We start from the raw sequence: 27,671 nt of genomic DNA, 5'->3' as shown, positions 1-27,671 counted from the left end.
AGCGGCCAGCCACACAAAAGCTCTGAGAGGGGACAGCTCATAGCATGTGGCTTGTCTGTAATTTTGTCAGCACTGTGTTCAGAGCGGAGAAGGAGAGACGAGTCACCCCTGCAGAGGCGAAGGTAAAATGAATAGCTGTGAGGCTTTTTTCCTAAAGCTGATTACACTGAGCATTTCAGTGCTGCTCAGCTTCTGGCCGCAGAGGTGTTATATCTCCAGGTGCCGCGTGCTTGTGAGCCGCTCTAACAGTGCGGTGTCCACTTCAGCTATGATTATATTTACCCCCAAAGATGCTCCGTGACAAGCTGCAGAAAGTGCTTCTGCAGGGTCACCCTGTGTGCTTTTGGCGGAGGCAGAAGTGCTCCTGTTCAGCGGGGCTCGTTCACTTTCTTGCTGCTCCTGCTGCAGTGACTCATTCAACCCCTGTGATCAACATTCTGCTTCGGTCTGAAACGTGAGCTTCAGCGCAGAGGGGCCTGCCGGACCTGCCAGTCAGCAGCAGCGAGGAGCCTTGTGACAGCAGCCTGGGGGAGAGGAATTGGACAAAGTCTGCGAAACTTCTGGAGGGGAAGGCGGGTGCTAGTGAAAGCTGTCGCTTTCTTGTGGTGGAGAGCATTGGGGGAGAGCGTGGCGTTTGGGAGGGCTGCCGTGCCCGTGTGATAGCTGGACACAATATATTTCATCTGGTGGTCCCCAAGAGGTCAGTGTTATGCACAATATCTCCTCTGTAGGTCTGGCAGCTTGATTTAATGGGCTGCAATTATTTTAGAAGCTCGGCAAACAGATTGCTACTTATGTAAGCAAGTAATGGATTTGACCTAGTTATTATATCTGTAAGCTGAAGATGGGCAGTATTGTGGATCTAAAAAATGAACAGTCCTATTTTTCCGGAGAAATTATTCAAGTCTTTACATATGGTCACTGATAGTATTCTAGATAGAATATTTATGGTCCAAAGCAACAATTCAGTGAAGTGAGCAAATAGTGAATATTTTTCTAAAGATACAAAGTAGTTGAGCTAAACTTCCTATTTAATTAAACTTCCTGCTTCTTTCTCTAGCTTGATTTCCTCCTCCTTCTCCCTTTTCTCTCTAAATCCTTTCAGACTGCAGTATTTGGGTGTAGGTATTGTATTTGGAAATCACCCAGAGCCAGGAAATCTTGGAGATGTGTTTCTTTGAGTGTCTGTACAAGCACAGGATCAAAAAGCCTCTCTACCATACCTTTTCCAAGAAGTTCATGAAAGCCCAGCAAGTGATGCTTTCCCATATCATCTCCCTCACCTATGATAACTAGCAGGCAATAGTAATGTGTTTGTGAAGCCAAGATTTGCATTCACACTGGAATATGCATATGGTTACTTGAGTGTTGCCAAATGATACGGCAAAGGCCTTCAGTACCCCTTGGGCAGCAGATAATATATGAATAAGCAGCTATGGTTGAGGCCCGCAAAGGCTTACTTAAAATCGCTGATGTTTACTACATACCAAACTCAGATGATTTAGGTGTTTGATAATGTCAGCAGGTCTTAGCTTTTAAGACATATGGAGAAGCATCATTTGCTGGGCAGAAGGGGGATCTTTTCTTTCCACAGGTCAACAGAAGTGCTGTTGCACTTGCTGTCATCACACAGCACAACCTGCAGACACTCAGTGACAACAGACAAAATGCAGAGCCATACCATCTCCTGCATGACAGCTGGAGAACGGAGTTGGATAGCTACAGAGAGAGAGGGAGAACAGAGAGCACAGGGTGGCAGCAGCACCAGCACGGGGCTCTGCTAGCTGTACCACAGCTCAGATGCTGGCGGGCATCGCGGGTTGATTTCACCCATGCTTCTCCATGTGAAATGCAGTCACTCTGTGGGTAGCTATGAGAATAGAGTGATAACAGTTAATTTACAGTAAAACAGTAAATGCTGTTCAGGTTTCATCTCAAAGGTGACAGTCAAGATACCATAAATGCAGCTCTAAGACTGAAGTGCTTTACTCATATTGTTGATCTGTGGATGTTTTTCCATACTGTTGTGAGCATGTTTAACTCTTCAGTGCTCCAACTCTCTACAGCTTTCTGCAATAGAGCACTAGAGTCACCAACAAACAAGCACATATGTTTTGTAAATTATTTCCTCTGCAAGCATGGTTCAGTAGCTTTATTCACACACTCTTCATATAATTTGTCTAACGATGCTTAATATTGAACAGTTTAAAAGCCTTATCTGTAGCTAGAAATCCTTCAGATTATATAGTACAGCTACAATATTTTTTTAGTGCTACTGTTGCAGTGGCTGCAAAATCACTATGTTTCACATGAACAGACTGCAGGCTATCTAAAACAGAACAAACCAATGCATCAGCAGCAATATTGGTTACATATGTGGGTAGTGTAAAGGTCCTTTACACAGATTCCCACTTCCCCAGTAATCCTCCTACGTCTCCCTCCTTGGGGCCTGCTTGCACTGAAACTGCTTATAATTTACACCCATGTAATAGAATAGATCCTGGCCTCTTGGGTGCATATTACTCAAATTCAAGGATATTTTTGTAAATGCATACTCAGAAATCATTGCAGCCTAAAAGAAGTTACTGTGAGACTTTTTGTATTTGCCTCCATTTGAACTCAGTCCATCAGTTTTCACTGAAAAGGAGGATGATTCAAATTGACTTTTCTTTTTTCCTTAGCCAAAATCTTGCTTTCTCTGCCTTTCCAGAGCTGTGCTTCAGTGAATAGCACAGAAAGGTTTGGTCTTAGATATTTTATAATTATTTCTCAAACACTCTCTTTTTTTTTCTTTTGCCTATTCAATGTTATCTGGAAAAATCAAGGATATCAATTATTCATTCTTTAAAAGAACTGGTATGGGAAGATCAAAATATATGAAGGTATGAGACCAGGCTTTCAGAAGGAGAATTAGTCACTTTATATTCTTCTGAGAGCTTTTTGTAGACTTTTTCACTGTGGGAAAGGTTAATAAATGGAGCTGAGCATGTCAGGTGAATGCACAGAGAAGTGAAGGGCTACGAAGGAGAAAGCCTGGAAGTTGGCCTGCTTTGGAGCTTGGCTGCTTGGGGACAGGCTTTCTCCGCATGCAAAGAGTTGGACATGGACAACCACAGCCCAAACTCCTTCAGCAGTGCTGACCCTCCTGAGTGCCGAAGCTTTTGAAATATCCTGATAGCGCTGGGACTGCCCTTGTCTTGGTAATGCAGTGCAAAGCAACTCCATCTTCTGGCACTCTGCGGAGAGCTCTGACTGCAAAGCTGGAGGTAAAATGGGTTTCCTTCCACCTCTGATCACATTTTGAAGGAAAGAACTGATTCTTGCTCAGTCCTTGGCGGAAAATGTTGAAGCACGTAGCTAACTCCAGGTGAAAGTCTAAACCCAGGAACCACCAGTGAAGGGACGTGTTTGTGCCCGAGAGAGGCAAAAGGTGTAAGACAGCTTACTTTTTCATAGTTTCTGTTAAGCAGTTACTAGCGCAGTAAGCTGGCTTTCGCGGATCCCGGTGCGATACGGCTGACTTCCCATATACAGTGCGTAAGGAGCCCCAGGGCAGCTTTTGAGAATTTAGTTGCAGGGCCCAGGCACACAGCCCAAAGCTGAAGCTGGCCACAGCGTGTCTTCAGGCCATGATGCCTATCACTTGCATTAGTTGTATTGTTGGCTTAAATGCAGATCTGAATTTAACTGCAGGGCCCAATTCTGCTCTCTGTGATGCTGGTGTGTAATTCTGGAATATCACTACCAAAGCCACTACGTTTCTACCACTTTGAATTAGTGCAGAAATCAATCATTTTAAAAGACAAAAGAGCTGTAGCCAAAATAAAAGGACCTGAATACTTTGGAAGAAGTCTCCTTAATCATAGCCTTGAGACATCTGAGTAGTGTCAGTATTACTTTATGACAGTCTTTTACTCCTTTCATTTTGAGTATAGTTCACTCCTCTTTAAATGCCCAAACAATTTCCAGTAAGAGGCAATACAGTCAAGAGGGAGAAAAATATGTACTACATTAAATCACTGTGCTGAAATCAGGTAACGCTTGCAAAGTTGTTAGAATGAATCAGAAGGTTCTTTTTTCCTTCCATGGTCTTTCCCTCTGTGTTTTTCCTAGCATGTTTTAGAAAAGGGAAGGGTAATCTGCAGGAAAAGGACTCTTGTGCATGAGGACAATGCTATATTTTGAAAGCCTTTTTTTTTCATGACAAGGCTATGTTCTCTGCTGTTACTTCAACCAGTGCTGACATTTTTATGGTCATTTGCTAAGATGCACTGTTTTTGCATATGTTTGCATATTACTGTTCACAGTGTAAGAACATTTGCTATCGTAAATTCCATGGAGTAAAAAAGATGCACATTCAACACAACAAGTATTCAGTAGATACATTAAAATTTGCTGTTGTTTTTTACTGTCACTTCCCAAATATGGGAACCACTATGCAAGGAATGATATAAACCAAAAAAATAAAATAAGTCCCTTGCCTAAAAGACCTTAGACCCTAAAGTGGCTCTAAGGCAAAAGGTAGAAGGTAAAAAAAAAAAAGTGGCATTAAGGGTTGAAATGACACCTAAGGACCTATGGTCTGTGACAGAGATAAGAATTAAACTTGGATCTCCTGAGTACCAGTGTTTTGCACAGTTCAGAGGCCTGTGCCTTTTTTAATTCAGTCTCAGTAAGAATACTCAAACTTCATCTGCAGAGATAATGAAATCAGAGCCATAGAAGCACTGGAGCATAAATGCACTTAAGATCATGTGCAACTTTGAACAAGGAATTCATTTCATTAAAGCCAATGGGGTTACTTATAGTCTTGAACTTACACATATATACATAGATACTATGCTACCTTAGAGCCGTATTTTCTCTTTTAAATTATATGTGTTGTAAATCAGAGTCTGTGCATCTTTGATTCAGTTTCGAAGCAAGTTCAGGGTTTAATAAAAGAAATTCTATTTCCTTTCACTCCTGGAGGCTCTTTTTGATAGAGGTACCCCTCAAAATACAGCACAATTTCCTTCTTGCTTTTAAAGTAACATTATAAAGAAATTCTAAATTTTGTATGAGGCCTCAAATCATTCCTTTGTTTAGAAAGAACTTAAATGTTAAAATATATTTGATGTGGCATCTTGTAGAAATTGAAAGGTAGGAATCTTACTATTACATGTATTTTTGTTCTTTTGGTTGCATGGAATAGTACAATAAATCAGCTTGGTCTCTGAATTGCAAAAGCTGATAAACAGCTAAAGCGCAATGGAAAATGACAAACTCATTTTATTTTTTAAATATTTTTGTCCATTATAGAGTGAGAAAATAATAAAAAACAATGCCATAACATATTTTCATAATTCACTCTCTCCTTAAAGAGAAAAAAGACTTCAAAGGGGTAGGATGACAAGAAATGTTCTGTATTTCCAAAATTAACTATGAAGGGCAGATAATCTGGGCATGTCTGAAAGCTATGCATAACCTTTGTGCTACAAATATCTCTTTTCAAAAATGTCATATTCTGCTTATTCAGTAGGGCTTCCATAAGGCTATTTTAAGCACTGTGCTTCTTGTTTCTAGATCAGAACTGAAGTTATTACTGCCTTTATGATTTCGTTTATTTGCAGTTTATTAGAGGTAGACAATTGCTTGGTAGTAGAATGCTATTAAATACAGAGGGTCCCTGTCAAAGGAGTGTAAACTCAGTTAAGTGCAAACTGGGGTAGCTCTGTGCCACGTCTCCAGTTCTTTCAGGAGCACCAAGCTGGCCCCTGCACAGTGATACTGGTCCGGCTGAATTGTCACGCCTGGGCTCCGCATTGCTCCTACCTCCCCCATTGGTTTAGATGTACCCAGGCACAAATCGTGCCCCTGGGATTAAGGGGCAGCCCCTGCTTCCTCAGGGCAGGGCTGGATTCCCGCAGTGCCAGTGCAGCCGTCGGCAGGATGGATGGTGAACCTCCCTCAGGACGTTGCGTTTGTGACTCTGTGAAAAAAGCGCCACCAAGAGCTTTGTGAGGCAATTTTACGTGCCCGGTTCAGGGAACTTGCACCTAACAGAGAGAAACGGTCCTCAGCTGTATCTTTCCTCTGTGACTTGTACAGGTCAAGAGAAAAATAGAGCTGACAGAAAAACAGAAAATCTCTCTTGGGGAGAATCCTGAGGCTGTATTTTGTGGAGGAGATCTGGCTTTTGTGGAGAGGAAGGGCAGGAGCAAAAGGAACTGTCTTGCTTGGGGATGAAAGGTAAAATCCAGAAACTCTTGTTTTGGGAGAAGAGATCTGAAAAAAATACCCATTTCAGGAGAAATTAGCCAAATGTTTAAATACCTGTGATTCTTCCAGGCTGCAGCTGAGCACAGTAGCTGCTGCCCTTTGCTTCCCCACCCCGGCGGCCTGAGGCCATGGGAACTGCGAAGAGCTGAGGAATCCAGGGCTGTGAGCCGTGTTTTCTCTTTCGGCAGGTAGCTTAACTCCCCTCTTAATGTCTGTTCAGCTTCATTTTCTTCATTACAAGCAGATCATGCAATCTGAGAAAAGTTTTCCAGACCCAGTGTTTTCATCCTTTTCCCTCCCATACGGAAAATTGCTTGGTTTCAGACAACATTCAGTATTTCCTGTTGGAAAGCTTCAGTTTTGGATTCTCTTTGGAATATTATCCTGTTCTAGCCATGATGATGAGGAAGAGTAGTGGTGGGATACTTCTTCCCTTATGAGAGTAGTCAGTGGTATGATAAACTTCCACAAGAATTGCATCAAGCCAGTCGCAGCAGTTTGCAGCTCAGTAGTTAAAACTTGTGTTATGGGGATCAGAAGTTTTAACTAGATTTTCATTTCTTGGTGTTTCTGCACTTTTACAGTGGAATCTATAAAGCAAATCAGAAAATTTTTGAAGTGCAGTTCCATCAAAATGTAAATGTTTCATGAAATCGTACTTTAGAAGGAAAAAAAGGGAGATCTGGGGAGAGTATTGTGAGTATATCAAAACGTCCAGGGTTTTGATGCTTTTTTTTTCTATAGAATTTTTTTTTCTATAGAATTATTTGTTAAATATGTGTTGTTATATTATCTCCATACACTTCCTCATAATAGTATAGTATAAAATAAAGTGAAAATGGAAACACTGTTGCTTTGAACAAATATATTATTGGGACTTCCTGCTTGTGGAGAATTGGAAAAAAAAAAAAAAGCAAGTTTGTTTCTAACTGAAAAATGCATGACAGGTTCTCAATATCGTCCACAGAGGAAAATTCCATTTACAGATCCACTGTACTATTTTTCTATGCCTTAATATCCCCCAAATCTTAGGAGCTCCCAGCAGATCTGGAGAAGACACGCAGCCGCTCTGCGGAGGGGAGGCACTGCAGCAGGCCGGGACACGGTGGCAGCCGTTGCCTGTGATGGCAGGACAGGGCTGGTTCAGAGCAGCACCCCGAGGAAGCACAACCAAAAGGCAAAGCCTACCAAAGTCCACAGGAACTTTCCTTTCTTTCATTTAGTTTTGGATTGGGCCCTCTGTGCCGTAAAGGAATACCAGCAAAGTCTCAAGGCAGGTTACTGGGGACAAATGAACCACGGACATGGTAATCCATGTTGAAAAGCTTTTAATTACTCCATGTTTAGAGCAGACAACACTGCAGTGTGTGTATCACCAATATGTCAGCATGGTTTGCTTTTCATAGGAGTTTATGTTCCCAGCAGGCACTGAATGCTTTTTCTGCCTGATAAATGTCAAGTACTTAAAGCAATCTTGCCTGTTCCTCTCAGGAGATTGCCAAATAATCTCCTTTCATTGGCTATGGGATCTTGCCAGGGCTTTTGCATTCATGCACGTTTATCCCTGCCAAATGCTGGTAACACAGAAACTGTGCAAATATTCCCTGCTCCTTTCGCTAGTTTTGCCCAGCTCTGTTCAGCTGTAGGATTCCTATTTTTTTTCTCCGTTATTCTGTGGTAGAGCAATAGTTCATAAGCATGTGTGCTGTAGAATTCATCCCTTACCATGGAGATGTGTTTCAGAGCAGAAACCTTTGTTAAATAAATATGATGGGCCTCTTGCATCATAACTTTCTTAAATGCTAATTCAGTTTACCTCTTGAATGCCACCGTTGCTACTGAAGAGAGTTCCCAGTAGGCATTGAGCAGTTTCTCTGCTCCCAGTCGTGATAAAAGATTTCTCTGCTGTTTTCCCTGTCCATTTGCTTGTATGCTTTTTCTAGGAAATCTTCTAGCACCAAATGTTTCTGCTCTAAATAGTGTATAGTAGGTACCTATATAATGAAATGCTTTATAAAATATGTAAAGCTTTCCAGTTTATCAAGGCAGAAAAAATACCTAAATAACATCTTGCCATTCTCCTCCTGGAAATACATGCTTTAATAAAATGAACTGTGGCAGAGGAAAAACTGTTTTGAATAGAGAAGGGAAAGCAAATCTTTCACCTTGTCATGTTTTATCCTGTGTATGATAAGAGAGGATGGGGTCAGTTGACCTTTCTGTTGATAATGTCACCAAGATATTTTAGGCTAATGCTACATATCACGCTCCAGCAGATGAGAATTCTGTGTGTGTCACTGCGGTAGTTAATTTCAACCCATGCAAAAATACTTTGTAAGAGTATATGGCAGACTGTCATTCTTTTTTTCCATGACATTTCTCATTTCCTTGTCTATAATATAATAACTTTTGAATGTTGCATATGCAAACCCCAACGTTTCAGGCGAGACCTAGACCACATCACAGAACCTCATTGGTTTAGATGAAAATTGTGAAAATAGAAGGAGGAAAGAGGCAAAATGTGCTGTTTCTAGCAATTTGTTTGAAAACACGATACTCTTAACCACTTTTAACTGTTGTTAGGTAAAGATATCAGTTGGCACCAGCCATGAATGGCCTCCAACACAACAGCATCTCTGATAGCTTTGTTCATCATTAATATCTCTCCAGACAAAGGAAAAAGAAGGAAGAATGGGGTCTTAGGTACAAGACAGAGCACCGAGAGAGAACACCCATGGTACAGGAGACATAGAAGAGAGAGCAGGGAACAGTGGTCTAAGGAAGGCAGAGGAATGGGAAATGTTTATATCTCAGATGGTGGCATGGTACACAGGGAGCACAAGACTGCAAGGAGCCCTTATGGACAAAATGCACAGATGCAAAGGCAGCGAAGTATATAATCTTGTAGCTAGTATAAAGGACAGTTCAGGTCCCGGATGAAATGTTCAGAGATGATCAAGTACTTTGTGCTAATCTCATTCACTGTCTCTTCAATTTAATGACAACAATCTGAATACAACTGCTTATGCTAGGGTGTAAATCAGATTAATAAAGGTACAGAGAGAGGATTGAGACAAAGTTTATGTCGGTAGTATTTGTATGAACATAATATACAAATAACATTACACAGAGAATGGAGATAGGGTTTTAGCTGGAAGCAGAACAAGAACAATCTGATAGTATTGTCAAATACATCAGGAAGAATATTTTCTACAAAGCCCAAATGATTATGGTAGCCTACATCTCATTCCCATAAGTCTGTCTTAAGACATTCAAGAAAATTAATTTGGGTTAATTAAAAAGACAAATTTAAAGTGCATTAGGATATATCCACGTAGTGAAAAACTATCAAGCTAACACATATACTTATCTATGGCAGCTTTTGCATGTCCCTAGCCTGTTGCAAAATGGAACACATTAATTAGAACCGCCATGGAAGTACAGTACTAGTCTTTGTTTCTTTTAATTCTAGCTAGGTTTCTTTTTCTTTTTCCTTTGTTATACCTTGGTTATATGTTAAGCTTAAACAGACACTATTGACAAAGTATGGTCTCATTACTTCATATACTTCATATACACACACATGAAGTCTCCTTATTCCTAAACAAAACTAGAGTCTCGTTTAACCTCTGCCTTTGTTACTACACCTTATAAGGATGAAGTATCAATTTTGGAAAGACTATTTAATGGATCAAAGCAGAAGTGGGACAAAGTGGTAGCACTGTGTTTGACTCCTCTGATACTGCCCAGGAAACGCTGTAAGGGCTGCACCTTCCACCCGGAATGGTGGGTCCTACGTAGACTGTCAGTACTTTGCTGCTGCCTTTAGGAAGAGTTTTTTTAAGTCCATGAGCACCAGCCTTGTTGGTTTAATGTTAGAAACTTGCTAGCGGTTTTCTGATGGGTCAGCAAAAGGTATCTGGAGATGTCTCTGAGTGCTGAGTTTGCAGTGGCAGATCTACAGCAGTGAATTCCAAGGAGAAATACAGCTAAGGAGGGCTGGGAAACTGGTGCCCTGAACCCAGCTGTAGTCTAGGGCTTTTTTAGGGCTGTGAAACATGTCGATAAGGTATCAAGGCTTTCAACACAAGAACTGTTTACCGTGTACAAATACAGATTGGGTTTAGTATGCTTGATGATATTTCTTCTGAATGAGTTGCTTGTGTCTATTTAGGATAAAAAGTGACTTCACTCAAACATTTAATGAGGTATTTTATTAACCCCAACATTTAATGACATATTAACTATTTATGCAAAGAGAATGGCTTGCAATTTCCATGAGTTCCTTTCTTATTTATTCATAATGGATAATTTCTAAGAAACCCCTGACCTCTCATTTCAAATGAATTTCATCATAATGCTTCGATTTGTAATCTCAAAGACAAAATGGTCTGTTCTTTCTAGATGTAATCTGTTTGGAAAGGATCTGAATATGTAAGATATTCTGTTCCCTCTTGAATTCACTGAAGTCTTGTTAATTTATAGTATGGACAGGTAAATTATTAGGATTATTCCAATAATAAATTTTACAGTATTTACATTCAGTAAATCCTGAATGTATTACAGTATTACTGGATCTTACAGTATGTAAGAGTTTCCTTTCTCAGTGTTGAAAGAATTGTTGCTTTATGCAAGAAATTACTATAAATAAAAAGGTCTTGATTCATCACTGTGTTACTGCAGAGTTATATCACTGTCATTCCAGTATGAATGTCCAGGATCTTAACTGTTCTCTTGCTGCCATAAGGATTTCATTCTGATACTTAGTTTTATGTCTTTGGTGACGCTCCAGGTTTTTTAAATCCCACAGTGATATTTTGAAAGGATAATATTTAAAATGGAAAGTTCCCTATCCAAAGAGTTTGGGAGAGAACAGTTTTCTCAAAAGAAGGGAAGTGCTCACTGGCTACTTAGTATTACAGTACATAAGCATTCAGGGGAGGAGATTAGGAGAGTTTTGAACAGGGTGTTATTTTTAATAGTTTTTTACTGATGAATTTCTGGAGAAAAACGACAATAGGCTAGTCCCAGGAAATCCATTCCAGAATTATGACATTGTAACAGAAATCCTATGGCTTAAAAAGCATGTTAAATATCTATGATGAATTTGTATTTTGTTCTGTTTTTAGTGTCAGCCAAACCAAGACCTCACAGTGATGAATATACAAAGAAGATTCCACCTCCTAAGCCGAAACGAAATCCAAACACTCAACTAAGCACATCTTTTGATGAAACATATATCAAAAAGCATGGCCCCATGAAGACAACACTTACTAGGGATGCCTCTTTATCGCAGGTCAGCAGTCCTGCCCCAGACACAGAGGAAGAAGAGCCTGTTTATATTGAAATGGTTGGGAATATACTCAGAGACTTCAAAAAAGATGAGGATGACCAAAGTGAGGCAGTCTATGAGGAGATGAAATACCCTATATTTGATGATGTAGGCCAAGATTCAAAATGTCAATGCGAGTATGACCATCACACTTGTTCTTCTCAGTGTGCTACTCCCACAGTGCCTGACCTAGATTTCGCCAAGTCTTCAGTGCCATCTACTCCCAAGGGCTTGCTTTGTGATATACCCCCACCATTTCCAAACCTACTTTCTCACAGACCTCCACTGCTGGTGTTCCCACCAGCACCAGTGCAGTGTTCCCCGAATTCTGATGAGTCTCCTTTAACTCCACTAGAGGTCACAAAGCTTCCTGTTTTAGAAAATGTGTCTTACATCAAACAGCAAGCTGGAGCTTCTCCATCTTCACTGCCACCTCATACACCAGGCCATCAAAAACTGGAGAAAGACCAGACAGTGTCTCATGGAACTACCACCCCTGGGCACACCTCCTCACCTCCTCATCCTTCTACCTTATACAGAACACAGTCTCCACATGGTTATCCTAAAAGTCACTCTGCCTCACCTTCTCCTGTCAGTATGGGTAGGTCTCTTACCCCCTTAAGCCTCAAAAGACCTCCACCTTATGACTCTGTACATTCAGGAAGTCTCTCAAGAAGCTCTCCATCAGTGCCTCATTCTACAGCCAGAAACACATTGCAAGAAGGAGGAAAGATGGTAAATGCCTCGGTCAATACCTACGGGTCATCATCTCAGAGCAGTTCACGTTCTCGGACGCCCACCAGTCCTCTGGAGGAACTAACCAGCCTCTTTACCTCAGGACGAAGTCTCCTGAGGAAGTCCTCCAGTGGCAGAAGATCTAAGGAACCTGCAGAAAGTAAGTTTTTGGTACAGTTTTTCCTCTCTCTTCCTTGCATCAAAATACCTTTTGGTATATTATATTAAATGAAACACTTGCAAAAAATGCATACCTCAGCAGTCTGAATTCCATATATAGTTTTCTTGTAACTGGAATAAAAATGATTATTCTTAAAATTGCTTTGGTTTTCATATTCTTGCTTTTTTAAGATTTTAAAGCATGTATACTGCACTACAGAAGGCATACAATTCATGGCTCAGTCTTGCAAGGGGAATCAGTTGTCGTTAACTTTTCCACAGTCCCATACGAGCTGGAAACTTCTCAGTATCTCAGATCCTTAGTTTCTTAATGGATGTTAGGACACGGTGATTGTCCAAGTAGCTTATAGCAAAACCAGGCAGGAGTTGTTTTTGGGCTAAGGTCCGTTGATCACCCTTAACCTGGTCAGTGATCATGACGTTTATGTTGGAAAGTGTTTTGCAGAGGCACTAGCTTAAATTGTTCCCATCCTTCCCACTGCCTTTTTCTGTCCTGTGCCACAGAGTATCTCTTCTAGCTGTGCTAGTGTGACTGGTTTTGATGCCGTACTGTGAATTGATCTGAGAGCCGGCATGACTTAAAACATATTACCCATACACAGAGAAAAGCATGGGAGGAGGTAAGGCAGGAAAACCTTAAGCCAATATTGCCTTTGAATATGCTGTATCATAAAATCCCATATGCCGTATCCTATGTATAATTCAGGTTTAAGCAAAGTGCATTTACTTCTGAGTCAGTGAAATATAGAGACTTCTAATGAAATCAGCAAGCCACAGGTATGAGTGAAAGCAGAACCTGGCACCAATATTTCTGTTGCAGAAAATGTTCCTTTTCAGTGGTGCCAAAGACAATGTCTTGCAGTGGAACTTAGCCATAAAACATTTTGTCAGTGAGCAAGGTGTGCTCAGTATGCTTTCTCCTGTAACTTCAATAAGTAAGTTTATGACTTTGAAATCTTGAAGCCTACCTAGCTGAGAAGGTATTTTTTGAGAACAGCTGACTCTGTTTGTGCAAGTGCTACATTATATCTATTTGGCAGCTGTAACATATTAAATACAACGCACCAAGCTACTCTTGCTGATATTCTGATAAAAGAAGGTATTACCTTTTCTTGTTTCCAGGCTACCATATTACTACAGAAGAGAAGCAAATTCTGTCCTGCCTGACTGATTGTGTTTGTACTGCTGTGTTACATTACTCGTAGCAACGTGTTCAAGGCTACTTGATGGTTCACATTACTTTCAGGCGCACTCAGGGGTTCACAAGAACACCTCAGCTGCTGGATTTTCATGGGCAGAGGTCCCCTGCCCCAGGTCCCTGCTTCAGGTTTGCAGAAAGCCTAGGCTGCTGTTGCCAGCTCACCTAGGTCCGCCTAGCACTGGTTATGCCAGAGCTCAAGTGAAAAGTGGTTGATCACAGGGTGCCCAGGCTGCCATCAGTGCGCTGGTGTCCTCCTCGCACCTCTCCTTGGCAGCTAGCTTAAGCAGGTCGCTTGGTACCTGCGTGGCCATGGCCACCACCGGCCTGAGTGGGCTGTCTGTCAAGGCTGTCTGTCAGCTGCTGAGCAAGCATATGCAAACGTGTGCGTAGGGAGAAGCTTGGTGGCAATGCTTGTCTTAGCCTGCAAAGCATTCTTCCTGAGTCATGGACTCTGCTGCTCCAACCTTGGCACTTTCTACTCTGCTTCTCCTTTACTGTTGTCTTCTCTCTGAGTTGAGGGTGGCTCTCAAAGTCCCTGACCTCCCACATGTCTGTCCACACAGCTTGTTCTGGCTTGTGTGTGTGTGGTTGTGGGGGAAAGCCATAGCTCTGAAAGTCTTCTGCCATTCACACATGCGAACTAAGAGATTTTTCTTCTTTCACCTCCCCCTTTACTTCTGCTCAGCTGTTCTGTGCCCTTGAGTACTTGTGAGCTCTGTTGATTGGGGTCTTGCCTGGAAGCTCCCTGCATGGAGAAGGTCACAGGTCGGATAACACTGCGGGGTGATTGGGAGAGGATTGGCAATAAAGCTAGTGCTTCACTAGACATTCAAGAGGGCTGAGCTTGCGGGGCAGATACCAGCTGCTCTGGGCTATGTAGCTGCCGGTCAGAGGTGCAAAGAGGCTTTGTAGACAAGGTGGTATTTCATTCCTGGCTCATGCTGCCATTGCAATATCCTCCAGCTATGAGGCAATGGTGTATATGGGTGACAATCAGGCAGGGCCTGAAGCATTGGTGAGAGTCATGGGAAATGCAGCGTTAAAGAGTGGCATAGCTGAATGTTACAAGAGATTTGAGGGTGGTTACACAGGCCTTCAGGGACAGGTGTTGGGTCCTTTGTAGGACACCTGGGATGTTCTGAAGGGACCCTGTGACTGAGGCATTGAGATGCGGGGACTGTGACTGTCCCTTTGAGATCAGTCTTTGGAAGTAACCTGATGGAGCAGAATCACCTTGCTTTTATTTTTATTCTCCCTTAGTAGTGTTTTATACAGTCACCCTTTGTTTGCAGTTTTATTCTCATGTATCTCTGTGTGAATCAGGAATAATGACTCCAAAATCAAAAGCGGAGGTGAGAATGGAATTGGCAGGATACTCAGAATATGAGTCAATGCAGCAAATGCTGCACTTGATCTGTCTTTGTGGCCTGCTTTAGCTCTATGCTTCAGTAGGGTTTTACATAAGTGATTACAGTAATAAAAATACAATAACACCAGATTTGTGTGCTGGATGGAAGCAAATTTGTGTCTAAAAGGCAAGATGATTCTTGTAATTGGGAACAATTACAAAGGATGTGATGTGACATTTACAAATAATTGTAGTAAAGTGGTAGAGAGATTTTGGCGAAGTGCAGACAAAATTGAACATTATTAAACATACTGCTTCTTGAGAAGTGAACAGAAATTCCCATGCTACACCAGAACTACTTGGCAGGCTTCATAAATTTGATGGGTTTTGCACTCACTGAGGTAGGCAGAAAAACTAGCTGTGGAACTCATGGAAATTCCTGCAGTGAATGTGTCATTAGTTCAAGTCCTGGGAAATCTCAAGAAATATGTATGCTGCTGTCTCTTAGGTAAATCCAAAAAGATCTTCTCTTTATTTCAGTTGCCTGGAACAGACTGCAGACTGTGAAGGGGCTTTTCAGAGATAAATATGAAGTAGATCTTGGCCTGCAGATCTGTACCAAGAAGAGCTTTCCTATTGACTTCTCAAGGAGCATTCTGCTTGCTCTTTAGGAAGTGGAAAAGTGTTTTTTATTGGTCATAAATGGTAAGACAGGAGATGCATGAAATAGAAACCATGTTCATTTACTTTAAGGACAAATCTTCCATATTATAAACAGAGGCCAGTGGTGAAAAGACCCCAGAATGCATCTGTGTTGGGTAAATGAACAGACTGCCCATCTAATCCGATTGTAATTTGTCTGGTATTTACAGTATGGCTTAATCCTGTGATATTACAGCACTGCGCAAGAAGCAGGTTTGTGCTCAGACATTACAGAGGCAGAAGTCACTGTAAGATGTGTTGAAAACGCACATAGAGCAAGCATTGAATGTCTTGCAATTAACATGATCCACCATAAAAATCCTACATGTTGGAGGTTGAGAATATAATCTGACCACACTGACACTTTTACAGTCTGTAATAATACGTAGAGAAAGATAGTGGAGGCTGGACTAAAGAAATCTTGATTTTACAAATCTTACTCGAAGCCTAAGGCAATCACACAGTTTTGGCAGTTTCTTTTAATCTGTTGGAGACCAAATGCATAGCATAGGACTAACTGGGAGTGCAGTGTTTTTATATTTGTCACTTCAGTGTAATTTAATCCAAGCATAAGAAAAAGATTTCCAGAATTTAGAGGCTAATAAACAAAAAAGCAAAAGTTATGTCCCTCCTATGAAATCATGCTAGCAAACTAATGAATATATACTTTTAAAATATAAATTATTCTGGGCACATCTCAAGCAAGTTGCTCATTGAATTCTCAAAGACTCAGCCCTCTGTGACTTGTCTGAAGCTCTCATTGCCATATGTTAGTTAAAAAAATGGCACAATGCTAGACTTTAAATTCAGCTGAGTGTATTTGCAAAATATTGCTGCAATTATGGAGAAAATTATCTCTGTTGTTGTTACGGTAACTGACTTTGTGGAAATTTTACACCTGGATCCGAAGTCAGAATTTATCCACTGGCTTTTAATTTGTGGGACTTTTGGGTGGTTTATTTTCTGTGGAGGGGTGTCGGAGTGGGGGGACGGACCCGGAGTAACGATGAGTCTCAATATGAGTATGGTCGTTCTCCCTTTATTAGAGCTTACACAGAGTATATATAGACAGGCGATAGAACATGTGCTAGCAATAGCTGTATGATTGGTTTACAGTCTCCGTTCACGTGCCTAAAGCGAATACATGATTGGTGCAAAGTTGCTGTTCACGTGGAGGGGCTTCTCGGCCCCCTCCTTGACTTGTTTACCACTACTTGCCTTCCCCTTTTGTAATGGTCTAGGAATGTTCAAGGACAGTTCACATAGCTGTGGGATCCTCCCTCCATCGTGAAGACAGGATTGCTCACTTCTAAGAGATCATGCCCCTTTTCACTTAACCATTCTTCCACAGAGGGGGGTTGCACAAACCTTATTTCCAGTCAACAATTTTAATACACAAGTAAAGCTGCCCTTATAATCCTTCTGTATTACTCTCTTCCATTTTTTCCTTTTTTCTCTCCATTTAATTCCTTTTATAGAGTTCACTGAAATTACATTAGTGAGAAATTAAGATAATTCAGTGATCCTAAGGAGACTGTCACCTCAGGGCCACATTTTCTGAAGAGATGAGCTTCTGCTGAAGCCCCAGTGACGTTATTGAATGTGCTCAGCATCCACTGGCTGCAGTTGCGATGTGTGCAGCCAGATTTCATATGCACTTACTGTGCTGTGTTCTTCTAAAAATCCTCTTGTGTGCTGTTAGCATCTTAAATGCGCGTTAGGGCACATTTATGAAGGTGGGGAGAAAAGAACAAAGGAAAATAAATTGTAAGGCCAAATCAGAAATGAAAAAGTGAGCGGAAGGTGGTCATGAAAAAAGGCAGAAAGATGGAGAGAACTCCTACAGAAAACTAAAGATGTAAGCATGAAAAAAGAGTGAAAGAGTGAAAAAGATATACATTGTTAATTCGTGCCAGTGACTGTGCTTTAACCCTTCCTGCTTTTGTATGAGGTAACATGGTAGCATGCCCCAACAGCCTACAGACCCCCTGTGAAAACACATTGCCACTCTCAGAGGTTACAGGGAAGCTATTTAAAGGGTACCAGCATTACCTGGTTTCCTTGGGTTAAAGTGTTCTTTTCCAATGCAGTTGGAAAGTGTTTAAGTATGACCACCAAATCCAGTTATGTTGAATGACTCATCCCCTTTGCCTTGAGCTGCATACACTAAGTATCTGTATTACCCGTATCCTTCATGAAGACTGAATTACCCAGGGAGGGAGGGAACAGTCTTCAGATTTTCTTGAACTGTTTTTGTTGTCTCTGCCTTCTTGGCACCACAGAAACATGTAGTACTCCATGAAAATATAGAACTGAAATTAGTTGCATATATGCATGCCCACTCACAAAAAAGCAAAACACGAAGGACCTGCTGGTGTCCATCTCAACCACATCACTTCAAGGCAGCACATTTTTTCTGGGTGAAGTGGTTCTGTAAGCCCTTGCTAGGACCAGCCACTCCTGTTTGTATATTGGTTGTTTCCATTTGCTGAGGCTCCATTTTCCTCATAACTTCTTGGTAAGTTTGTGCTAGTATTGAGCAAATGTAGCAAATGTTCATGCTAATGAACTGCACAACCTAGTGGTACCTCTGCTGCATGCCCTGAGCCTGTGCCCAGTCTGCGAGATCAGCACTCGGTGCACAGCATGTCGCTGCGGCTTTCCACAGCTGCTCTGCTGGGCTCTGTAGCTTCTGCAGTTTCCGCCTACAGAGAGCTTCACTCTTCTGCTTTTAGTCTCAGATAGGGAGACAGTTTGTGATGTGCTCCTTTGGAAGTTCAGTGGAAGTGTTTGAAGATTGGGATAATTATTAAAATTTCCTGTTTCTAGCTGGTTCCACTGCATTAGGTATCTAAAACATTTTATTATAAGCTGTCAAAGAGTGTGCACAGAGGAGAAGCAGAAGTGGCTCTACTTGTTAAAAAGGAGGTGATTCTGATTTCAGGCAACTGAGACCCTCCCATGAAGAATTCATGGAGTGATAATGGAAAAATTGATGTTTTCTTTAATCCTGGTGCTTTCCAGGGAGTTAGCAGCTGTGGATCCCTGTCAGATAGAAGAGTATGTTGGAAAAGGGAGTTTGAGAAATAAGTCAAGTGAAGATTCTCCCCCAGCAGATCTGCTTGGTTTTGTAACCTCCACCTCTGTGCATTAAACGCAGGATGAGGAACCTAAACAGACAGGGCAGGATTTCAGTTTGTGTGTTTCTATTGGAGTTTGGATGACAATTTTGAACCAAGGAAGGTGGACTTGGTATGCCATTGAACTGTGCATACATAAAGGTTACTAACTGCTCGCAATTTGGATACATGCTTAAGCTCTGGTATTCTAAAGAGGAAAAGCTTGCCTGCAAGAATAGGCTGAACATAAAGAATATTGTAACTATTCTGTTACATGCCACTATTTCTTGGCTATTGCATAGCTGAGAGTTGGTATCAGAGGCTGAAATTTGGAAGTTTAAATCCTTCCCGATCTCTAGGTTAATACAGTTTCTGTAGTTTTGTAAAAAGGGATGTCAGCCTAATTCTGCAGCCCTTTTCTGCATTGGAGCAGTTGATTGCACACAGTGTGAATGCCCTATTCAGTCTAATGAGATAGCTGCAGTTTAACAGAAATCATTCTGAGTAATTTAAGTTATTCTTGAATGATGCTGTAAGCCAGAGGTTTACCAGCTTCTCCACCCTAGGTGAAGCAGCTGTTTCACTAGAAGATATGTCTTCTAGTCCAGAGACCCATGATGTATTTGAGGATAGACCAGGTGATCACAGTAGTCACTTCTCATTTGACAGTCCTGAAAGTAGACCTGAAAGAGAAGATGTAGATGAGGAGCAGGGAGAAATGCCAGAGAAAAAGGCCTTGAGGGTAAGAGAACACCAGTTTTGGAGAGGATGACACTCATTCACCGCTGATAGGACATGGTTCTTACCACAGTTCAGTTGCATTTAGTTCAAGCCTGAAGAAGACTCTGTCCCTGTTCCTCAGTTATTAAGATAGAAGCAAATTTGGGAGTTGCGGTATCAGAAGTACTTTCTTTGGGTGCTCGTTTGGAAGTGCATATTCAGGACAGGAGCTGTATGTGTCTACAGTCATAAAAGCCATGAGCTGTCTTGTCTGCTGGTGTCAGGTCTCCAAGTCTGTGCCCTTCACTAAGGAATGGGCCTGTTGCTGTGAGTGGAGGGCAGTAGTAATTGATTTTATCTGGGACTGAAAATGATTGAAGTGTAAACATGGATATGACCAGATATGGTCAACATTATTCAGGAACCACACTTATGAAAAAACAAGGTTCATTTTGTAGCTGGGTGGTCTTGAGTGCTGCTTCAGCCATACCTGTTGTTGGTGTCCTTTATTAACAATCCTTACATCTCCTAGTGCAAACAAGTGAGCAAGGGACTAAATATTTCGATACACATCAGCCAGTCTGGCCAACTGGAGCCTCTTGTAGAAGCTGACATGAGTTCCCCCAGTGAGCAATCGCTGGAAATAACTGAAAGAAAACGTAACATGACAAGAAGTTTATTCAGCTCAGCCATGTGTGTTAAAGGATGCGCGGCAGCTCAGTGGCAGAATGCAGGTCTCTGGGTGCTGATCCACTGCCTCAGCTACCAGATCACTGTCTTACTTTGCATTGCGTGCGGATAACTCAGTTCTTACTCAATACCAAGGAAAATGCCAGGTTTGAGAACTTCTATTTGGAAAGGATATTTCAGTGGGTACCTATTTCTTGTTTGAAATGCATACTGTATCATTTGTTATCTTGCTGCTTTCATACACATATGAATATGTCAATTTTAAGGGCGTTTAATAGTTCAAGTCACTAAAAGGTCGGATATCCCCTCCACTTTTGAGATGAAGGAATATCTGTGTTGCACACAGATATTAAAATATAAAACAGGCATTTTGTGATGATACGCAGTGGTTTTGCTAATTGGTACCATGACATTGTCTCCTCTTCTAATTCAGCAATTTAGGCTCATCAAAAAATCAGGTTCTCTTGGGATTGCTACAGTATACAGAATCATTGAAGAAGACATAATTTCATAAATAATTGCTCAGGTTTTTTTGGAAGCAGCTGCTGGTTTTGATTGATGTATATGGATTTATTTATTCTTTCTGTTTATGTTACTTGACTGCTTGATACAATTTCTGGTTAGCAATTTAATCAACATTTCTTTTTAAGAAGAAGAAATGAACTTGTAAGGAGTAAAAAAGAAAAATAAATTAATAGAGACAACAAAGCTATTTTCTTTTTGTCAGTCAAATTTCAAGTAAAAGACTGTTTCAGGTAAAAGACAGTTTCGCTTTAGGCTTAATGTACAAGGAAGATGTAAGCTTTCTGGAAGATGTTAAAAATAATGGAAAAAAAACCTTGAATTCAGTTACTGGCATCTCCTTTACTGTGTATTTAGTAAACATCACCAATAGGTAAAGCAACCCTTGCTGCACTTAAGGACGTGGATAACGATAATAGGTTCTGAGTTTTGAGTGCCATTGATTTTTTTTCTCTTTTTTTTCCTGAGCAGAGCTTTCTAAGCCAGAGAAATATCTTAACCTCTAGGCCAAATCCTCAGCAGTAATAAATCACTGCTTCTTATTTGAAATCAGGAGAGCTACTCCAGTTTACACTATCTGTGTTTCTGGCTTCAAGGAAATAAATTTGTCCTCTGTGACTAGAATGGCTCATATTCAAAATGGTGTAGTCAGATCGCCAAATGGTGAATTGGAGAATTGTCTTTTTGTTTCAAATGGGGCTACACAATTCATGGCTCATTCATGGGTGCTCAGAAACATGAAATAGCTGCAAGAAAGGTTTAATCTGGTGATGTTTTCCAGAAACCTAAACATGTCGTACCTTCAATGAAACTGATAAATACAATTTGTTAAAGTTCCTCTCTGCAGTTTTAGAGAAGGTGGTATCACTGGAGGGTGTCCGGGTGCTCCTTTTGTGCAAGAGCTCAGGAAGAAAAACAGAAAGGACAGGAGGAACCTGGCTGCTTGCTTTAAAGGAGAGGTGCGGTTTTGTTTCCATAGGGTGCGCGGGGACGTGCCAAGGACAGGGGCCAGCCCCGGCGCCCTGCCACATCTCCAAGGGCAGGAGGCTCCGCGAGCTGTGCATCAGCCTCGCCAGAGGGCAGCCGCGGCACCGCTCGGACCACTGTCGCACCTTTGTAACTCCCGCCCTCGTGCCTCTGGATTTGGCACGCAGGGAGGTTTGACTGCTGTCGGATGGAGCAGTGAGTGTCGGGACTGAACGCAGACAGGTTTACACCCTAGAGGGGCATTGCGTGACTGCCTGGCTATCTCTAAACTGCTGCGAATTGGAGCTAATTTGTTGGAAGATAATAGGGAGCCACGTGCTGGAGGAGCTGCCCGGCGTCGGGCCCCAGCTCGGTCAGTAGCACTTCGTAGACGACGCCATGCAAAGCCCATCACGTTGCGGCAGCGGGAGCCTAAGCAGCTATAAGAGGGAACCACAGTACAGACATGTGAGAAGACATGCTGGCATGGTAGCGTTGCGAAGGGGAGAAAGGGAGTCCCTGAGCCTAAATCAGAGCGCTGGCTGGTGCCTATAGCACGTCGCCGGTGAGTCAGCTCGGCCGGGCTGACGCGGCGGTGGTGGGGTGGGGCCGTCGGGTGGGACCGTCTGCTGAGCCTGCCTTTGGCTTTGGCGGTGCAGGACTCCTTTCTCAAGGCAGCTGCCATGTTTTTTAGACCTTGTCTTTATAACCAAGTACTGGCACCTTGAAACCCCCCTTTTTTTTTCTTTTTTTTTTTTTTTGTCAAAGTTAAGAATCATGGTTTCTTTGAGTTAGGATTCAAGTGCGTTTTTGTTCTTTAAATCTTGAAAGTGAAACTACAGACCTCTAATGGGAAGACTTACATTTTTTGTGTTTAAGAAGCAGCATGTTCATAATTCACTTTTAACTAGGTTTGACATACTGCACTGAAAGGTATATAGAGATATCACATAAGCCTCTGTTTATTTAAACTAAATCACAGGGTAGGAGATCACAGTTTTGGTTAGGAAAAATAACTGAAGCCCTCCAAACCAACCAACCACTGTGAAGCCAAGGACTGTGAGATTTAGGAAGTTAAAATACTCAGTAAGTTTCAAAGAAAACAGAGCTTCAACAATTTCCCCCAAAATTACCATGAGCAAACACCCAGCTTTACTAGCAAAAATCTGCTTTTTTTTTTTCCTTTCCTTCACAGAAATTGGAATATCTCCATCATAGCCAGGGGACCTGCTCAGGATCATTGTTAAATCACAGTCTTCCATGTTGGCTTATGATCTGAAACCTAGTTTCATAATCTCTTGAGCTTCTGTCATTGCATCCTTACAAGAGATGTAGTTTAATGAAATGCCTATCTGCACTTACATTTTAGCTGTAGAAGCTGTATGATTTTAAGAGAATATGGTGGGAACTTTTGGGGTGAAGACAATGAAGAGAAGAAAAAGGAGTTCTGAAATCCCCTAGTACTTGTGACTACTAGTTCGCTTCTTGACATTTCTTAAAATGTCTTTACCGTGCTGATCTGTGTAATAAAGACTGACAATTTCTTAGGCTAAGTGGCTTATATATCCATTTTTAAAAACGTAGATTTTCTGGCATGTCTGATTTGCTTCCTGGCAGGGTGAGCTCAATTCTTAAGCCCATCATTAAAGGCCCAATCCAAAGGTCCTTGAAGTATGAGATAAGGCATACTTCAGTGGATACCATTATAAATTATGGCAAAAGGGCTTCTCTCCTTGTATTCGTATGTCATTCCTCGCAGACCTGCTCTGCAAATCAGGGCATTTATGTACCCAGACTGTAACAGTGAATAACATGGAGACTAAGACAAAATAGTATCTGTGACTGCATGATATGCTACGCATTTTTGTCAGTGTATTATCTACTGTGCCCATAAAACTCTGATAAAAAACTTACATCAAACTCTTAACTGAGAAAAGGTGGATATGCTGTTCTTAAGCTTTCTCTAGGCCTTCCAGGAATCTGTCAGTAATGGCAGAAGTCAGAGAGTCAGAAATAGCTTTATTTGGGTTATAAACATAATTTTGGTTCAAATAATGAGCCATAAAACTGTAGGGGTCTATAAACATCTGAAGTATAGATAAGGTGAGAAGTACAGGAACACTAGAAATAATCATCAAGATAATGCATGTAAAAAAATAGATTAATTTGCATTCAGGTTACTTTTCTGAACAGAATTATCCATTCCTAATAATTATTTTTTTGTTAAAACAGTAACATGCAATTAGCACATCATCTGGCATTTAAGAATGAGTAAGGAGAACTATTGTTCTTGTAACTGCTCAGTGGAAACAGAGAAGCTGCACATTTAAATTTGCTGGAGGTAGGACTGACTTTATCTGTATGTGTGACTTATATTCATGTTTCAAAAAGTACCTTCTTCCAGTAAATCGATACCCATTTGACTGCTTGGGCAATGTTTGCCCTGTGTATGTAATGCATATAGCCGCACTTGTGCTGGCACACTTGTCCCACGCTTGTCCCAAGCAGCAGCAGCAGCCAGGGCTGCAGAAGGCATCTGCGGTTCCAGTTACTTCCTCGGGTGCCAAGGTCTGTGCTGCCGGGGCTTATGGCTACTTAGCTAGCAAGAGTGAAACTCCTTCTCAAAATGGGACCTCTCGTTAGAAAGCGGGGAGTGCCTAGAATGATTAACAAGGTTAAAAGGCATGAAAAGACAAAATAGCGTGGAGGTTTTGTTCTGTAATCAGGAGGAACCTTCAGGGTTGGCTGGCAGAGCAAAAGGTGCTGGTGCCGTGGCCCAGCTAAGGTTTGGCACAGAGTCCATGCAGAAAAGTCGATGTATTTGTGTTTGACTTTGTAAAACTGGGATCAAAATTGAGGTAGGACCAATGTCAAGACAATTTCAGAGTTCCTTTTTTTCTGTTTATGTGGTAGAAGAAAAAGTGTGCAAATGGGATGTTTGTTCTAATAATGAAAAGCTGATTTTCTCATTTGTTAAAGGAGTCAATAAAGAGAAAAGCATTAGTAGAAGTGGCTTTGTAAAGGTAGTTAAAATACAGCAAAAATATACAGGAAGTTTACGTTCAGTCCAACTTCCTAATTTTTTTTGTGCTCATGAAAATGTGAGGGTTTCTATTTCCAGTTTTCACAACCAGTGCACATTACTCAGTCTCTGTATTTTTCTGACTAACAACAGATTTTCATTTACTGCTGAATCTGAATGAAGACTTATGCTTTAGAAAAAATTGAAGTGGTCAAACAATGAAAAACAAACAGCATCTGAACTGCCAGTGTAGTTCAAAGGCTATTTTTCAGTAGAGAACCTGGCAGCAAAAATGTTGTCAAGTTTAATATAGTCAGCACTTCTATTAAAGATTGGCATTTTTGAAGTGAAGCTTTTAAACATAAGGTCATGAACTTTGTTCCATAACATTTTTCTTTAAGTGCCTGGATGTTTCAGCTTCTTTGGCTCACCCGTGCCTTCTGATTACCGTCATACCGCACAGGGACATCTGCAGTGCCCATCAAAGCCATCGCCCCCTCCCCAAAACATGAAGGCGGTTTGTGTAAGAACCTGAATGAGGGAATGGCTGTGTTGTGCCAGGAGCAGAGCTTGGCGTGACAGAAAGCAAGAGCAGACTACATCTGAGCTCTTCTTTGCAAAGGGAATGGTAGTAACAGTTGGGCAACCTTTTGTAGCAAGTGTCACTGGTTTCTACACTGAGTCCCACAGTTTAACTACGTGTTTCATCTGACAGTGTTTTTTGATGAGGTTTGAGTTTGGGGTGGGGATGGCAGTGTGTGCTAGCACTGAATATGCATGTCGCTACGGAGCCCAAGGCTGGTGTCAACGATACCAATGCGTGTGGGGAGAAGGCCAGTTCACAGGACTGCCACATTCAGACTTTTCTCCTTGAAAATAGCCATCTTCCCTCTTTTCATAATTAAATCCTATTTTGGTGGGAACAGCCATTTAAATGTATAGACCACTTATGTACCCATCTACAGGTATGAAGTGTATGTGCACACATTTAGCTGCTTGACTGAAAGGCCAGCCTGGATTAGCAGCAGGACATCTGGGAGCACAGGCTGTTTAAGAGAAACATTCGTAACTCACCCGTATCAACTATGCAATAAATTCATGTTAATCAGCCTGGCTGGCTAGCCCAAAATAGTAATTGCTGGAAGGAAAATCCTTGCTCTGTTGAAGTCAATGGCAAAATTCCCCATGACTTGCTGGGCTGAGGATTTTGCCTGAGGAAGTGTTTCGGAGCACAGAGGCTTGCATTGGGGTTCTCCTAAGTGCAAGTCACCTATTCCCAGCACAGCCAGCTCTGAAAGGAGAATAAAAGAAAAATCTGCAGTGAATGTCAGAGAATAAAGTGTTCTGCTTAATTATTTAATCATGACTAGTCTGAGGTAAATAGTTATTAAGTAAACCTCTTAATAGAATGCCAAAAGAACATCCTTTCCAAGAATGCTATTTGATTTAATGGTGAGAATCCCAGGACATTGCTTTCTAATCGCTTTAGTAATACACCAGTAAAACGCTTTGCAAATACTCCAGATGTTGCCTTTTTAGTCAAAGGAGCAGGCTGTGGGGTGAACTGAAGCAGAATAGGCATGCTTGACACATCAAGTGCAGTATTGGAGGAAATCATTAAGAAATGACGATGGCCCCAGTGGAAATAGGAAATATTATATTGTCATCACTTCTATAATATGAACCAAAATATAATCATTTTAAATCAAATGGCATTCTTTATGTAAGACTAAAAAAAGGGGGGGTCTTTTTTTTTGGTCATCAGTATGCAAGAGGATTTCTCCTCTTCCGCTGTGACATCAACAATGTTAAATGTATGTCTTACAAGGCAGGACTTTTAAAACTTTATCTGATATTGCAAGATTAAATTTATTGAAACTTAAAAAAAAAAAATTCAGGTAGATTCTAAGACTCTTAATTTTCATCAAATATTACTTGTTCCCCTAATAGTTCCTCAGAAATTACTGGTGCTTTTTATGGAATGATCTGTTTGCTCAGCATACTTAGCATATGAGAATCTCTTCGTCTCTCTTCATAAGGTTTTCCTACTTTCCTAGATTTCTGTTTTGTGTTTAAGCTGTATTTTTTTCTAATCTTTATTCTAAAGCTTTGTAGGACTTTTTGTTATAAGTCTATCTCTTCTTTCAGTTAGTCTTCGATTAACTGTTGTGTGGGCTCTGCCTCTTCCTATCTGTTTTTCTTCTAGCCAGACTTGCCCACGTGTGGCTTTGGGATAGCCGCAGACAGCAGCCGAACCGGGTGCTTCGGGGCACCCTCTTGCCCTCCCTTTGCTATCTGCGGCAGGCAGACTTCAGCTCTGCAGGTCTGTAGCAGCCAGACCTGATCTCCACTGCATTTCACTGAAAAAAAACCCAGCCCTGCCCTACTCGCTCACAGAAACCTGTGCTGAGTGAACACTGAGAAGCATTTCAGCCATGTCTCCTTAAATGTTAGATGGTTTGTGAGACACTTTGAGGCTTTCTATTGATTTTGCATGGAACTAGGTCAGCACTGCTGTTAATTGAACAAGCTGGCTGCTGCAACTCTCACTTAACTGTAGAAAAGGAGTATTAAAAATTGATATGCAAAGCAAACTTCTGCTTAATTAGCAATGAGATGAACTCAGAATAGACAAACCACCATAGTTAATAAAGATGAGGAAATGGCTTTCACTGACAATAAAATATACTCTTGTTTTTTGGAAAAAAATGTCTTGAGCACTGAGCATTATCCGTGTTTCTTGCGTGCTGTATTAATAGCCTATTTGTTTTCCTTGGGAGGGCTCAGGGTACATTTATAGCTGCACAGATCAGCCAAACATCACAGATCAAGAAAGCCATTAAAAAGCAGCTCTACTTTTGAAATGTGTAATA

At 41.3% G+C, this 27,671-nt stretch overlaps 1 protein-coding gene across 1 annotated transcript in view; it reads left to right on the top strand.

The window, feature by feature from the left end:
* Nucleotides 1–27,671, top strand: part of NYAP2 (neuronal tyrosine-phosphorylated phosphoinositide-3-kinase adaptor 2) — a 148,757-nt gene that overhangs the window by 79,727 nt on the left and 41,359 nt on the right. Inside the window, exon 4 of the mRNA XM_013944321.2 lies at nt 11,391–12,488. Within this exon, the coding sequence (XP_013799775.2) occupies nt 11,391–12,488 (1,098 nt within the window). The remainder of the gene's footprint in view (nt 1–11,390; nt 12,489–27,671) is intronic.

This window comes from Apteryx mantelli, chromosome 9 (assembly GCF_036417845.1).
Source record: "Apteryx mantelli isolate bAptMan1 chromosome 9, bAptMan1.hap1, whole genome shotgun sequence".
NCBI classification, from domain to species: Eukaryota; Metazoa; Chordata; class Aves; order Apterygiformes; family Apterygidae; genus Apteryx; species Apteryx mantelli.
The sequence above is the reverse complement of the archived record's forward strand: the minus strand, read 5'-3'. Positions and strand labels throughout refer to the sequence as shown.